Source organism: Callospermophilus lateralis, chromosome X, assembly GCF_048772815.1.
Source record: "Callospermophilus lateralis isolate mCalLat2 chromosome X, mCalLat2.hap1, whole genome shotgun sequence".
Lineage (NCBI taxonomy): Eukaryota > Metazoa > Chordata > Mammalia > Rodentia > Sciuridae > Callospermophilus > Callospermophilus lateralis.
In genome coordinates, this window is record NC_135325.1 from 39275976 (window position 1) to 39289795 (window position 13820).

General features: G+C 39.7%; 1 protein-coding gene across 2 annotated transcripts in view; it reads left to right on the forward strand.

The window, feature by feature from the left end:
- Positions 1-10675, forward strand: part of Gnl3l (G protein nucleolar 3 like) — a 34732-nt gene extending 24057 nt beyond the window's left edge. For both annotated transcript variants that reach the window (XM_077107736.1, XM_077107735.1), the window contains 3 exons: positions 1172-1299; positions 4689-4911; positions 6905-10675. In XM_077107736.1, coding sequence (XP_076963851.1) covers positions 1172-1299; positions 4689-4911; positions 6905-6987 — 434 coding nt within the window. In that variant the 3' untranslated portion in view covers positions 6988-10675. The remainder of the gene's footprint in view (positions 1-1171; positions 1300-4688; positions 4912-6904) is intronic.
- Positions 10676-13820: the final 3145 nt, after the last annotated feature.

The following is a 13820-nucleotide window of genomic DNA, read 5'->3' on the forward strand; positions in this document are numbered from 1 at the left end:
TAGCTCAGTGGCTTAGTGTGCTCACAGCCCTGGGTTCAATGCTTAGCACACGAGAAAGGAAAAGACATGTAGAACAGTAATTTGCATATAGTAAATAAATGCTTAGTAAATTTTAGCTATTATTAAGGTGATTATTATACAGAAGTGTGACTTTCAGAAACTTTTTAGAAAGTTTCTTTTCATAAGACACTACCCTCTGAAGCCCTGGCTTTGTGGCTCTGGCCTCTTTCTGTATCCAGTCCCAAGACTCCCTGAACCCATGTGTAGACACTGTGAAGTAGTTGAGAATGTCTTGGTAACCTAGCTTCTGGTATCTGTTTCTCTTGGAGGGTCAGATATTTTCTTCTCTGGGTTTTCTAATTTCCTTTTATTACAAATGAGGACAAGAGAACTTGTTTACTTCCTTGTTTATTCTCCCTGTGGCTTTAGGCAGGTCACCCTCCCCCTTTCTGAACTTTAGTTTTCACTTCTCTCCGGGGGAACTTGAGAGGGATGGGAGATCATGTTTTCAGGACGATGTTTGAATCTTGATGGGTATGAGGACAAGTGGGGCTTCATCACTGAGAGTACATTTAGGCGAAAGATTGAGATCTGGGACATAGAGAAGAGGGTGGGGGAGAGTTTAGTAGGGAAGCATTTTTGGATGAGTTGGTCCTAGTACTGGATCTTAAAGGGTGAGTAGGGACTATGAAGAAGGGAATGAGAGCAGAACTATAGGAGGTATGAGGACAGTGTGGCACAAGGCAGTTGGCACATGTGAGATTACAGTGGAGACCAACTCCAGACAATGGGCCAGAAGAAACAGAGTCCTGGTCCTAGGGAGGTAATCCTGGTAGCTTCCAGTTATAGAGCAACATCATGGTTGGGTTAAACAATAATAGGGCTCCTCTGCCATGTCTCACAGCAGCCCTCTGTGTATAGGGCTTGTGAAATTTCTATTTTTCAGATTAGCAAGCCAAGACTCTGAGGCCAGCCCCCAGTAGGCGAATGTCGTATTATAAAACCCATGCTTTTAATCATTCTTCATGTAGCCTTTTAGTAGGACTGAGAAGCTTCTCCCCCACTTGACTCCCCTGGGCAGCATCCACATGTCCTTTCTGCTGACACCTGACCAAGGGGCTGACAGCAGAGAGGAGCAAGGATCCTGATGATGGTTTTGGTTCTGTTAAAGGCTTGGCCACCGGAGAATCAGATGAGCTGTTGGGCGACACAGACCCGCTTGAAATGGAGATTAAGTGGCTTCATTCTCCGATGGTGAAAATAGCAGATGCCATTGAAAATAAAACCACCGTATATAAGGTACCTCTCCTCTTTCTTCATGGCAACCCTTTCCTCTACCCACATTCTAGAAAGGGGTCAGTCTGGCTTGCCTAGCTCCTACAAGGTGGGTGTGAGTGGTTCATATACTCCCTGTGGGTTCCTGGATGCCTTTTGCCAAACGATAATAGGTCTAAGGAGAAGAGATATAATCTTCCAAGGTTTTTTCCCAGATCTGGTTCTAGTCCATAGAACAGGTATCACTATTTAGTCACTCAATTGTTTTAAGCTGCAAATGACTTTTCTTTCTCCCACTTAGTACTATAACTGCTAATAGATGCTATAACTGTCAGTCAGCAAGTCCTATGGTTTTTCCCTTCAAAATCTCTTGAGAATCTGTCAATTTGCCTTTGTTTCTTCCATTTCCATAACCCTAGAGTAAATGTCCAGTCCTCAACTCACCTAGACATATGCCCCAGGTCTGTTTTTTATGGCCTAGTCCAACCATGTTAACCTCCTCTGATTAAATGCCGTTCATGGCTCCCTAGTACCTATAGAATTAGGTTCTTATATCTGAGTTCTGTTATTCAAGACTTGCATGGCATGACTCTAGGTGTTTTTTTCCAGCCTCTTTTTCTTCCAGTTCCCCCATCTCTGCATTTCAGAAAGACATCTTCACTCTGATGAGAGGCACATGGAGTGTTGGCAGGGATGGGAATGGGGGTGGGGTGAAGGTTGAAGACAGTATGGTTCTAAGAGCCCTCATCTATACTGTTTGTGGGTTAGAGAAGAGGGATATAGCTCATTTATAAAGTACCCCAGGGTTTAATCCCCAGTACCACCACTTAAAAAGTTGCTTAAGTCTTTGCTAAATTGCTGAGGCTGGACTTGAACTTGCTATCCTCCTGCCTTAGCCTCTCAAGGTGCTGGGGTTGCTGGGATTACAGGGATGTGCCATTGTTGTGCACAGTTCTCTTTTTTTATTTTTTTTTTAATTTTGAGACAGGGTCTTCCCAAGTTGTTGAGGTTGACCTTGAATTTACTATATTCTTGCCTCAATCTCCTGGGTCACTGGGATTAGTGGTGTGCACCACTGCACCTGCCTTCAAAGGGATTTTCACCTCTGTTGTGCTTATTAATTTTTTTCTTTTTAAAAATTTTTAAAATAGGTAATGCAAATCATATTTTAAAATTTAAAAGGTACTAAAAGCTATACAGCAAGAAGTAAATCTTTCTCTTGTTTCTGTGTCTCAGCCACCCTGTCCCTTTCTTGGAGCCAGTCACTATTAGACTTTTGGATGTCTTTTCAGAGCTATTCCATATTTATATGTGCACATGTACCCACACAAGCAGGTACAGATAACTATTTTAATGCTGTTCATATAGTTCTGCATTTTATTTGATTCATGAACAAATTCATCTTGGAGATTGTTTCACATGCTTAATTTCAGGAACTGTCCTTTATTTTTATGGTTATATATCTGGAAGGGTTTCTTAAGCAGGGAAATGACATAGGCAGGTTTGTATATTAGAACATTAATAATAAAGAAAGGGGCCACCATAGGGCATGCAGTCAGTCCAAGGAGGAAACCATAGTCTTTAGTTAGTCTGGAAGAGAATTTGTGGTCTGCAGCCGTGAAGGAATCACACTATTCTTGTTTTCACTTAGTTTTAGAGGTTTCCCATTGCTTAAAGGGAAAATTAGTGTAAAGTTGTAATATTTTTCACTGAGTTCCTAAGCTCCAGAACACACCCTTTTTTTCCTCAGAAACCTGCAAGGAGTTCCCTGGTATACTGCATCATGAATAGTGCTTCTGCCCTCAACCCAAGTGGTGCCGTGTGATAGCTTTACTCAGTCCTATCTCTTGCCTTTTCCTTGCTACAGGGAAGTGCGTGGTCATATGCATGGGCTCTGGAGTTAGTCTGCTTAGGTTCTAATTCACTCCACTGCATGTTAGATGTGTGACCTCATGTGCTTTGTTTATCATAGCATTGTTAGAAGGATTAAGTTAATTAACACATATATACAAAGGGGTGAATATAGTCACATATGATGCCTCACAATGGGGAGATGTTCTGAGAGATGCATTGTTAGGTGATTTTTGTGGTTGTACAAATATCCAAGAATGTACTTAAACTAAGACACACACTCACGTGTATATTCATATATGAACTTAGAATGGTACTGGGCATATAATAAACTTTCTGTTAATACTGGCTTGAAGTACTCACTTATATCTTTCACTCCTGCCACTCCCATTCCCTTTTTGGTGCCCCCCAAGTATGCTCTGTGCTTTTCCAGTGTTTAGTTAGCAATGACCCTACCTGCTGGGCATGGTTGTGTGTGCCTGTAATCCTAGTGACTCTGGATGCTGAGATAGGAGGACAGCTTTGGTAACCTGGTGAGAACCTGTCTCAAAAAGGTCAGGGATACAGCTCATTTATAAAGTACCCCAGGGTTCAATCCCCAGTACCACCATCATAAAAAAAAAGAGAGGGAAAGAAGTGACCCTCCCCATCAGTAGTATGTTGACTGTTATCATCTGTCACTCATCCTTGAGTCCCTCATGGGCAGACGCCATGCTTATGAGATAGATTGTTATATGCTCTTTAGCTTGGTTGCTCCCTGAAGGTAGAAATGAGTTTGACTCTTTTTCTTTGTTCCCACACAGAGCTGGGAACAAAATAGGTTCCAAGAATATTTGTTAAATTTAATTAGACCTTAGAAAACTTAAGCAAAGTATCATTATAATACAATTGTCATTGATCAAGTAACCTTACATTTTCCTTTTATTCTTTTTGGTGGGATATTGAACCCAGGGGCACTTAACCACTGAGCCACATCGCCAACCCTTTATTTAAAATTTTGAGACAGGGTCTTGTTAAGTTGTTCAGAGATTCACTAAGTTGATGAGGCTGGCTTTGAACTTGCAATCCTCTTGCCTTAGCCTCCTGAGCCGATGGGATTACAGGCATGCACCACCACACCCAGCTCATTTTATTCTTGTAAAAGGCATACAGGCTACCTGTTATTCACTCCCATGTGACAAAGGAGCAAGCTGATGTTGTGAGGCTAACTAAGCACCTGCTAGTATATGGTGAAGCCAGAATTGGAGCCTGGTTTGCATGGCTCTAGGCTCCATTTTTTTCCCTTTATTGGGGATTGAATCCAAGGGCACTCAACCATTGAACTACATACCCAGCCCCTTTTTATTTATTATTTTTGAGACGGGGTCTGAGTTTCCCAGGCTGTCTTTGAATTTAAGATTCTTCTGCTTCATATTCCAAGTAGTTTGAATTACAGATGTGTGTCATCATACCCAGATATAGGCTTCCTATTCTTTACCAAGCCTGTTCCTGCCTCCTTTGTAGAAGTCTCTGGAGGTTCTCTGGAGGTCAGGACCTCACCATTATCCTCTTTCTCTCTCCAGATTGGAGACCTCACTGGGTATTGCACCAATCCAAACCGTCATCAGATGGGGTGGGCTAAACGCAATGTGGACTACCCCCATCCCAAGAACAACAGTGTGGTGGATGTCAGCCCAGTGGACCGCCGTCCAATGCTGCAGAGGATCATGGAGACAGATCCCTTGCAACAGGGTCAGGCTTTGGCATCTGCCTTGAAAAATAAGAAGAAGATGCAGAAGCGTACAGGTGGGGGTACTTGGCTTCCTCTTTGCTCTGAAAAGGTCCAGTCTGGGGCCTGGAATAGAGGCTCCTGAATGAGCATATCCATGTGTCTAGCTCCAGGCTAGGGTTGGGGGGCAGGCATGGGTTAGGGGGCTCAACTACTAGAATAGTTGTTCTCAAACTTTAGAGTGTACCAGAATCGTCTGGAGGGTTTGTTAAGGCAGATATATAGAGCCCTTCCTTAGAGTTTCTAATTGAATAAATCAACTGATACTGGTCCTCTGGGGACTACACTTGGGAAAACCAGTGGCCTAGTCTTTGTATAAATATGGCCACATTTATCAGGTACTTTCTATGTGTTAGGTAGTTAACAGGCTATATAATTTATACTTTATCATTTGGCATTGCACTCAAAATCCTAAAAGATATACGGTAAAATATCTTTCCTATCTGCTAGTCATCTAGGTCTCTCATAGGCAACCAGTTAGTTTCTTGTGTCTCTTTCCTGATACACAAGAAAATACCTATATATTCTCTGTTGTTTTTTCTACTCAAATGCTAGTCTACTGAACCCATGGTTTTGCCCCATCACTTTTCTGTTCAATAGTCTTAGGGATATTTCCATATCAATACATGAAAGACCTTACCTTCATTTTAATGATGGTCCATTGTGTAGCTAGCCCATTGAGGTTTTCATGCTTTATTGTTGGTCCTCCATATCTGTGGCTTCTGTATTTGCAGATTCAACCAACTACAAATCAGAAATATCTGAAAAAAAATTGCACTTGTATTGAATGTACAAAGACTATATTTTTGTCATTATTTCCTAAACAACATGATATGACAACTATTTACATAGTATCTATCCTGTATTAAGTATTATCTAAAAATGACTTAAAGCATTCAGGAGGATGTGTATAGTTTATATGCAGATACTACACCATTTTAATGTAAGGGCCTTCAGAATACCAAATCTGGATTTGGTGTCCTCCAAATCTTCCTCTATGGAGACTGAAGGATGGTTGCACTTACCCTCATTAACTCATTCTAAAAGATTTATATCGCATGTAGTAAGTGAGGTAACTGAGGCCCAGAGATATTCAGTGACACTTTCAAGGTGAGACAGCTAGTAATAAGTGGAGGCAAAATGTAAACTAGGTAGGGTTGATTGGCCCTGTCAGCCCTATTCTTTGAATTAGGCCATATTTTATAACCAAACATTCATTCTTGGCCTGGCTCTACACTGAGTCCTAGGACTCCAGAAATAAACTGCCCTTGAACTTCTGGTTTTATTAGAGAGTGTGGAGGAGACAAAACAGACATTTGACAGTACAGAGTGATCACTCTGAAGAGACAACAAGTACTGTGAGGAGATCTAACCCATTCTCAGGGAATCCTGAAGAATAATGGGACAAATGAGAGATGTGAGTTGTGAGCATTCAGGCCCAAAGCTACTATTGCTGTGTTGCTCTTTTGCTGTGGGAGCTTTGTTTTTTTGTTTTGTTTTTGTGGTACTGGGGATTGAACCCAGCGGCACTCAGCTACATCCTCAGCCTTTTAATATTTTATTTTGAGACAGGGTCTTGACAAGTTGCCCAGGCTGGCCTCCCACTTGTGATCCACCTGCTTCAGCCTCCCTAGTCATTAGGGTCACAGGTGTACATGACCATGCCTGGTGAGAGCTTTGTTTTGAGGGTAAGGATGGAGTGCTAAGTTCAACACAGTATAAAAAAATTACTATTTTGGTTCTTGGAAGAGACAAAAATATTTGGAGCCCTGAGAGTTGAAACTCTGAGATAGAAGTTATATTCTGGTGTTCACAGGTTGATAAATGGTTCTACTTATGAGGTTTAATAGTGGCTTCCAACAGTCCATCAGTTGTTTTGTTTAATGTTTGGGGATTACGTGAGACATTTTGGGAGCTTGATGCAGACCAAGCTTCATTTAGGCCAGCTCGGGTAGGCCTTCTTTTGGGAAGCCAGTCACCAAAAGATTGCATCTGTTTCTTCATTTGCAGATAAAATCGCCAGCAAGCTGTCTGATTCCATGATGTCTGTTCTCGACCTCTCGGGCAACGGTGATGACAGTGCTGGTGACTGATCAGCTGATCCCACTCCCCTCCCCCTCCAAGCACTGGTTCCTATAAGATGGGGGAGTACAAATGGAGTTTGGTTCTCTCAGAAGTACCTATATATATACATACATATATATATATATATATATATAAAACTTCCCATGCTGTGTGTCCCCTCCCCATACTGTTCCCTCCATTCTCTAGAGAGGTTGGAGTTGCCAAATCCAGTGAACTTTACTTAATCCCTGCTGTGTTTTATAAGAGAAAATATCAGCAGAGCCCAGGTGCTAACAATTTATCCCTCACTCTTAATCCCAGGATCCCACCCCATAGGTTGAGCTGATATTAAGGATGACCTCCCATAAGCCCTCTTAGACCGATGAATGTACAAATAAAGGCTAGACTGTTAGTAGACCTAGAGCCCCTGCAGGGAAGATGATTTCTTTACCATTCAATGAGAGGTATCACCACCAAGGTATCCCTATAATGGGCTTCTGGCCATGCATCTTTCTTCCAAGTTCATAGGTCCTCACTTGGGTGGCAGTGGGGACAGGGGGATAGTGATGAGCCTTTTTATATCTGTGCAAGGGTATAGAGATAGGATAAAGGGAAGAAGAAAACAAATAAGCCTGGCTGGTGTTAAAGTGTATTAGAGACTATATTGTAGGAGGAGAAAACAAGGTACCTATTGGTAGGGCAGCTGGGTGCTTTAGGGACAAGTCCCATCTTGGCATATGTGAGAATTTGGAGAAATTCCGTTAACTGAAGTCCTCTGGCTGATCCCTGCCCTTGTGTGATCTTATCCAGCATCAGCATTTGAATTCCATAATTCTGGAGAGTTCTGATACCAGTTATTCAGAGTGTGTCCTTGAGAGAGTTGCTGTATTTGGGACTGCACCAGCTATCTTCTTTCCCAGTGGCTGGAAGCTACCCATTAAAATATAATTAACTATCACCTCTTGGAGGGCCTACTCTATCATATAAGGGCATCAGGCCCAAGCACTACTAGGGGCCTGGCTTAGTCAGCTTGCTGTCACTATTGTAAAATACTTGAGATATCAGTTTATAACGAGAAAAGGCTTATTTTGACTTAAAGTTTTAAAAGTTCCCGTCCATGATTGATTGGCTCTATTGCTTTGGCTTTCTGGTGAGATAGCATAGATAAGCTGGTACATGTGGTGACAGAAATCTTTCGTCTTATGACCAGGAAGCAAAAAAAGGAAAAAAAAGTGGGAGTGCCTGAAGTCCCACAATCCCTTTCAATATCCCAATGATTTAAGGATCTCCCACCAGGCCCCACCTCCTAAAAGTTTTACTTTACCCTGAGATCAAGTCTTTTAACATATGGGCCTTTGGGATATATTTAGGATCCAAGTTATAACAAGCTCTTGTAAAGGGACTGGGATAGAAGATTACAACTGAAACGATCTCATTTTACTAGGAATTTTTGTTTCTTGTACAGAATTTCAGTTCCTAGCCATTTCTCCAGAGTTGATATATTTGTAAGGAGTGGGCATTACATTACTTCAGTCTTTGCTACCTACACTAAACTTCCATACCATCCTTTGACCATGAATATATACCCTTTAGTCTTGCTCTTGCCTCTGCCTCTCAGGCTGGCACCCAAAGTTTACCTACCCAGATCCTAAGAACAGAATCAGGTGACACAGGAGAAAGCTACTGACTATAGGCTCTTCTGTCTGGAAATTGCGGACTTCTACTGTATTCAGGCACAGCCAAGGGAAGGAGTTAGTTACTAATTGTGCACAAACTGCAACAAGCTCTGGAAATCTGTTAAACCTCCTTAATTCTCAGTATGGCTATACTGGTATGGGATTAATATCATAAGAAAAATAGGCTCAGAAAGTTGACAGGTTATGCCCAAGACAACATTAACTGGTGGTGCCAAGTGTGATTAAAACCCTATGCAGGCCCTTTCCTCTGCATTATACTGCCTTCTTAACAAAAGTACATTAATTAAGCACCTACTGTGTGCCAGTCTCTGTTATCAAGTCCTTAAAATGCATTTTCTTCTTTTTTTTTTTTGCTTTAAAAATCCTGGTATTGTCTTGCTAAAATTTTGCTCTCATAGTCTCCTTGAATGAGGTCCAGTTTAATTCACATCACATTATAAGGCTCTCCTGGTAGATAATTGTGTTAAAATGAAAAAAAATTGTGTACTGAGACTGCCAAAGCCATTTTACAACCATATAGAATTTTATTTATACACACACACACACACACACACACACAAACCCATATACATGCACCCTTTTTTGCAGTACTGGGGATTTAACCCAGGTCCTCAGGCATACTAGGCAAGCACTGAACTACATCCTCATCCCTTTTTATTTTTTATTTGAGACAGAGTTTTGAAAGTTGCCCAGGCTGGCCTCAAGCTTGCAGTACCCCCCCGCCCCCCCAGCATCCCGAGTAGCTGTGATTACAGGCATGTGCCACCACATCCAGTTGGAATTTCATAATTTAATATTTAAAATAGTTTTTTTTTTTTTTTATTCCTGAATGGTTCTGGTAAACATGGATGAGAAATAGAAATATCTGGGTGATTGAGAAACATGGGAACATAATTTGACCAAAATCAAATGGAAGAATTAAAATAGTCATGTTGGGATAAGAATTTTAGATTCTAGATATTCCACCTGTAGCATATCTGAAGTTTTTTAAAAAACTCCTGAGTATCTGGGATTACAGATGTGCACCACTGTTTCTGACTTAAAGCTAGTTATTGAATCTTTTTCCTCTTCTTTTTTTAAAAAATAAGATAATTTGTGTAAAGTTTACCCTTTCTAGTTTAAGTTCTGTGGACTTGGACACATTAATATATGAGTGAACCACCACCACAGTCCAGATACAGAATATTTGTTTTCACCCCAAAACTCTGCAGGCCTTGTTGTTGTCAACTCTTATCCCGTATCTTCAGTTCCTGGCAACCACTGATCTGTTTTCTGTCCCTGTGTTTTTGCTTTAGCATGAATGCCATATAAATAGAATCATACAGTATATAGGCTTATTTTACACCATCAAGTTTTAAACTTGTATTCTTAAAATTTACATTAGAACCAGGCATATCGACATTCACCTATAATCCCAGTTACTCTGGAGGCAGAGGCAGGATAATTATAAATTTGAGGCCAGCCTGGGTAATTTAGCAAGACTGTCTTAAAATAAAAAAAAAATAAAATAAAAAGTTCTGGGGTTGTATAGAGTTGATAGAGTGCCCTGAATTCAGTCCCTATTACTGCAAAAAAAAAAAAAAGTAAGATTTACTCTGGGTTATAGTTATATAAGCTTTGATAAATTATGCATTGAGGTGTGTAATAACCATTACAATCAAGGTATGGAACGGTCCTATTAGCCTACCCCCACCAAATTCACTCCTGCTACTTTATAGTTAAAACCAGTCCCCTATAACTAATCTCTAGTAATCATTGATTTGTCTTTGTCCTTATGGTTTATGTTTTGAAGAATGTTATATAAGTGGAATTATACAGATGTAACTTTTTGAGACTCAATTTGCTAATAATAAATTTGAGATTTACCAATGTCATTGGTTGTTAACATTAGTTCTTGTTCCTGAGTCATACGCCATTGTGTGGATGTACTACCATTTGTTTTATCTATTCCCCATTTGTAGGACATTTTAGATTCTTTGCAGTTTTGGGCAATTATGAATAAAGCTGCTATGTAAACATTTGTATGCGACTTTTTGTGTTTTTATTTCTTTAGAGCAATTTCCCAGAGTTGGATTGTTGGGATATATGGTAAGTTTATGTTTAACATTCTTAGAAACTGCTGAACTGTTTTTTGAAGTGGCTCTACCATTTTGACATTCTCATGAAAGGTTTAGTCCCACATTTTCTCTAGCACTTGGTTTTGCCAGTTTTTTTTTTTTTTTTTTCACCCGACATTAGCTATTCTCATAGGTATGTAGTGGTATCTCTTTGTGGTTTCAATCTGTATTTCCCTAATGACTAATGATTTGAACATTTTCATGTTGCCATCCGAATATCCTCTTTGGCAAAATATTCATCTCTTGCATGTTTTTTAATGGTTTTATTATTTGTTGAATTTAAAAGATTCTGTTCTGGGTTTATGTTCTTTATTGGATATATACTTTCTGACAATTTTTTCCCAATTATGGGAAAGCTTTGTTGACAAATTTTATTTAAAAATTGTAGTAAATGATATATAATAAAAGTTACTATCAACCATTTTAAAAAAATATTTATTTTTTAGTATTAGATGGACACAATATCTTTATTTTATTTTTATGTGATACTGAGGCTCGAACCCAGTGCCCCATGCATGCTAGGTGTGCACTCTACCACTGAACCACAACCCCAGGCAACTGTCATTCCTTTTTAAGTATACAATTCATGCCATTAAGTACATTCACATTATTTTGCAATCATCACCACAGTCCTTCATCAAAACTCTTCTTATCTTGTGTAACCAAAGCTCTGTACCCCTAATGATAACCTTGTTCTGCCATTCCTCCACAATTTTTTTCATTTTTCATTTTTATTTTCCTTTTTATTGGTGCATTGTAATATGTATTAACGTTATATATTTGTACATGCACACAATATATAATTCTGCTTTCCATGAATATTCTTAAGAACATCATATAAATAGAATAATACAATATTTGTCCTTATGTGACTGGCATATTTTGTTTAGCATAATGTCTTCAAGATTCATCTATGTTATAATGTGTTATAATTTCATTTTTAAGAGTTAATTTATTACATGTATCTACCTTTTTCAGCTTTTGGGGTTTAATTGACAAAAATTGTATATATTACAACATGATGATTTTTGTTTTTTGTTTTTGTGGTGCTGGGGATGGACCCAGGGCCTTGTGCATGCCAGGCACTCTACCACTGAGCTATACCCCTGGCCCTAATGTGATGCTTTGCTATATGTGTACATTGTGAAATGATTGCCACAGTCAAGTTAATTAACATATTTATAACTTCACAGAGTTATCTGTTTTTGAGTAGTGAAAACTCTTGAGATCTACTCTTAGCCAATTTCAAGTATATAACATTTTATTATTAACTAAAGTCAACATTAGGTCTCCAAAAATCGTACACATGTGCCAGTGCATGCACACGTGCACACACACAGAAATACATATGTATACTGGGAATTGAAATTTTGAGCTTAACCACTGAGCCATATCCCTAACATGTTTTATATTTTATTTAGGGACAGGGTCTTGCTAAATTGCTTAGTGCCTTGCTAAATTGCTGAGGCTGGCTTTGAACTGGCCATCCTCCTGCCTCAGCCACTTGATCCTCTGGGATTACAGGTATAAGCCACCATGCCCAGCTAGTTATTCATATTTTAATTGCAAGTTTGTACATTTTGGCTAACATCTCCCAGTTTCCCTTAGTTCTTACTCATAGCTCCTAATTTTTACCCTACTACTTTCTAAGAGTTTATATTTTTTGGGGGGTAGGGTACCAGGTATTGAGCTCAGGGACACTTGACCATTGAACCACATCCCCAGCCCTATTTTGTATTTTAGAGACAGAGTCACGCTAAGTTGCTTAGTGCCTTGTTTTTGCCGAGGCTGGCTTTGAACTAGCAATCCTCCTGCCTCAGCCTCCCTAATCTCTGGGTTGATGGGTGTGGACCACTGTGCCCAGCTTGAGTTTACCTTTCTTAGAGATTCTACATGTAAGTGAGATCCTGTAATATTTGTCTTTCTGTGAATGGCCCATTTCACTTAGCACAGAATCCTAGTTGTCACAAATGGCGGAATTTCTTTGTTTAAGGCTGAATAAGTTTATATATATATGCCCATATATTTATTTACATAACCCACTATATTTTCTTCATCCATTCATCCATCCATCTTTCCATCTACAAACGCTTAGATTATTTCAATATATACCCTATCGTGAATGTTGTAATGAACACAGAAGTGCAGCTCTATCTTAGAGGTAGAGATAAATCTTTCCTTTGGTTACATCCCCAGATTTGGGATTGCTGAATCCTATTTTAGTTCTTATTTTTAATTTTTTTTTTTTTTGGTACTGAGAATTGAATCCAGTGGTTCCTTCCCACTGAGCTACATCCCCTGTTTCCTTTTTTAAATTTAGAGACAGGGTTTCTAAGTTGTTGAGGGTCTTGCCAAGTTGCTGAGGCTGTCCTCAAACTTGTGATCCTCTTGCTTCAGCCTACGTGGTCACTGGTATTACAGACCTGTGCCAGCACCTAGCTTCTATTCCTAATTTTTTGAGGAATCTTCTTTGTTTTCCATAATCGGTATATCAGTTTATATTCCTAAAGGCTCGCTTTCCTCCACCTTGTCTCATTTGTCTCATGCTTACCTTTTGGCTTTTTTTTTTTGTTACCTGGGGATTGAACTCAGGGGCACTTAACCACTGAGCCACATCCCCAGCCCTATTTTGTATTTTATTTAGAGACAGGGTCTCACTGAGTTGCTTAGCGCCTTGCTGTTGCTTAGGCTGGCTTTGAACTTATGATCTTCCTGCCTCAGCCTCCCGAGCGAGCTGCTAGGATTACAGTTGTGCACCACTGCAATTGCCCTTTTGACTTTTTGTAGTAGTCATCCTAACACATGTGATATATCAATGTGGTTTGGATTTGTGTTTCTCTGTGATTAATGATATTGAGTACTTTTTCATATCTGTTAGCCATTTGTATGTCTTCATTGTAAAACTAACTGTTCATGTACTTTGCCTTTTAAATTTTTATTTCTTTTCCTTCAGTCAGCAAACATTTATTGAGCACCTACGGTGATCCTCTTGCTTCAGCCTACCTGGTCACTGGTATTACAGACCTGTGCCAGCACCTAGCTTCTATT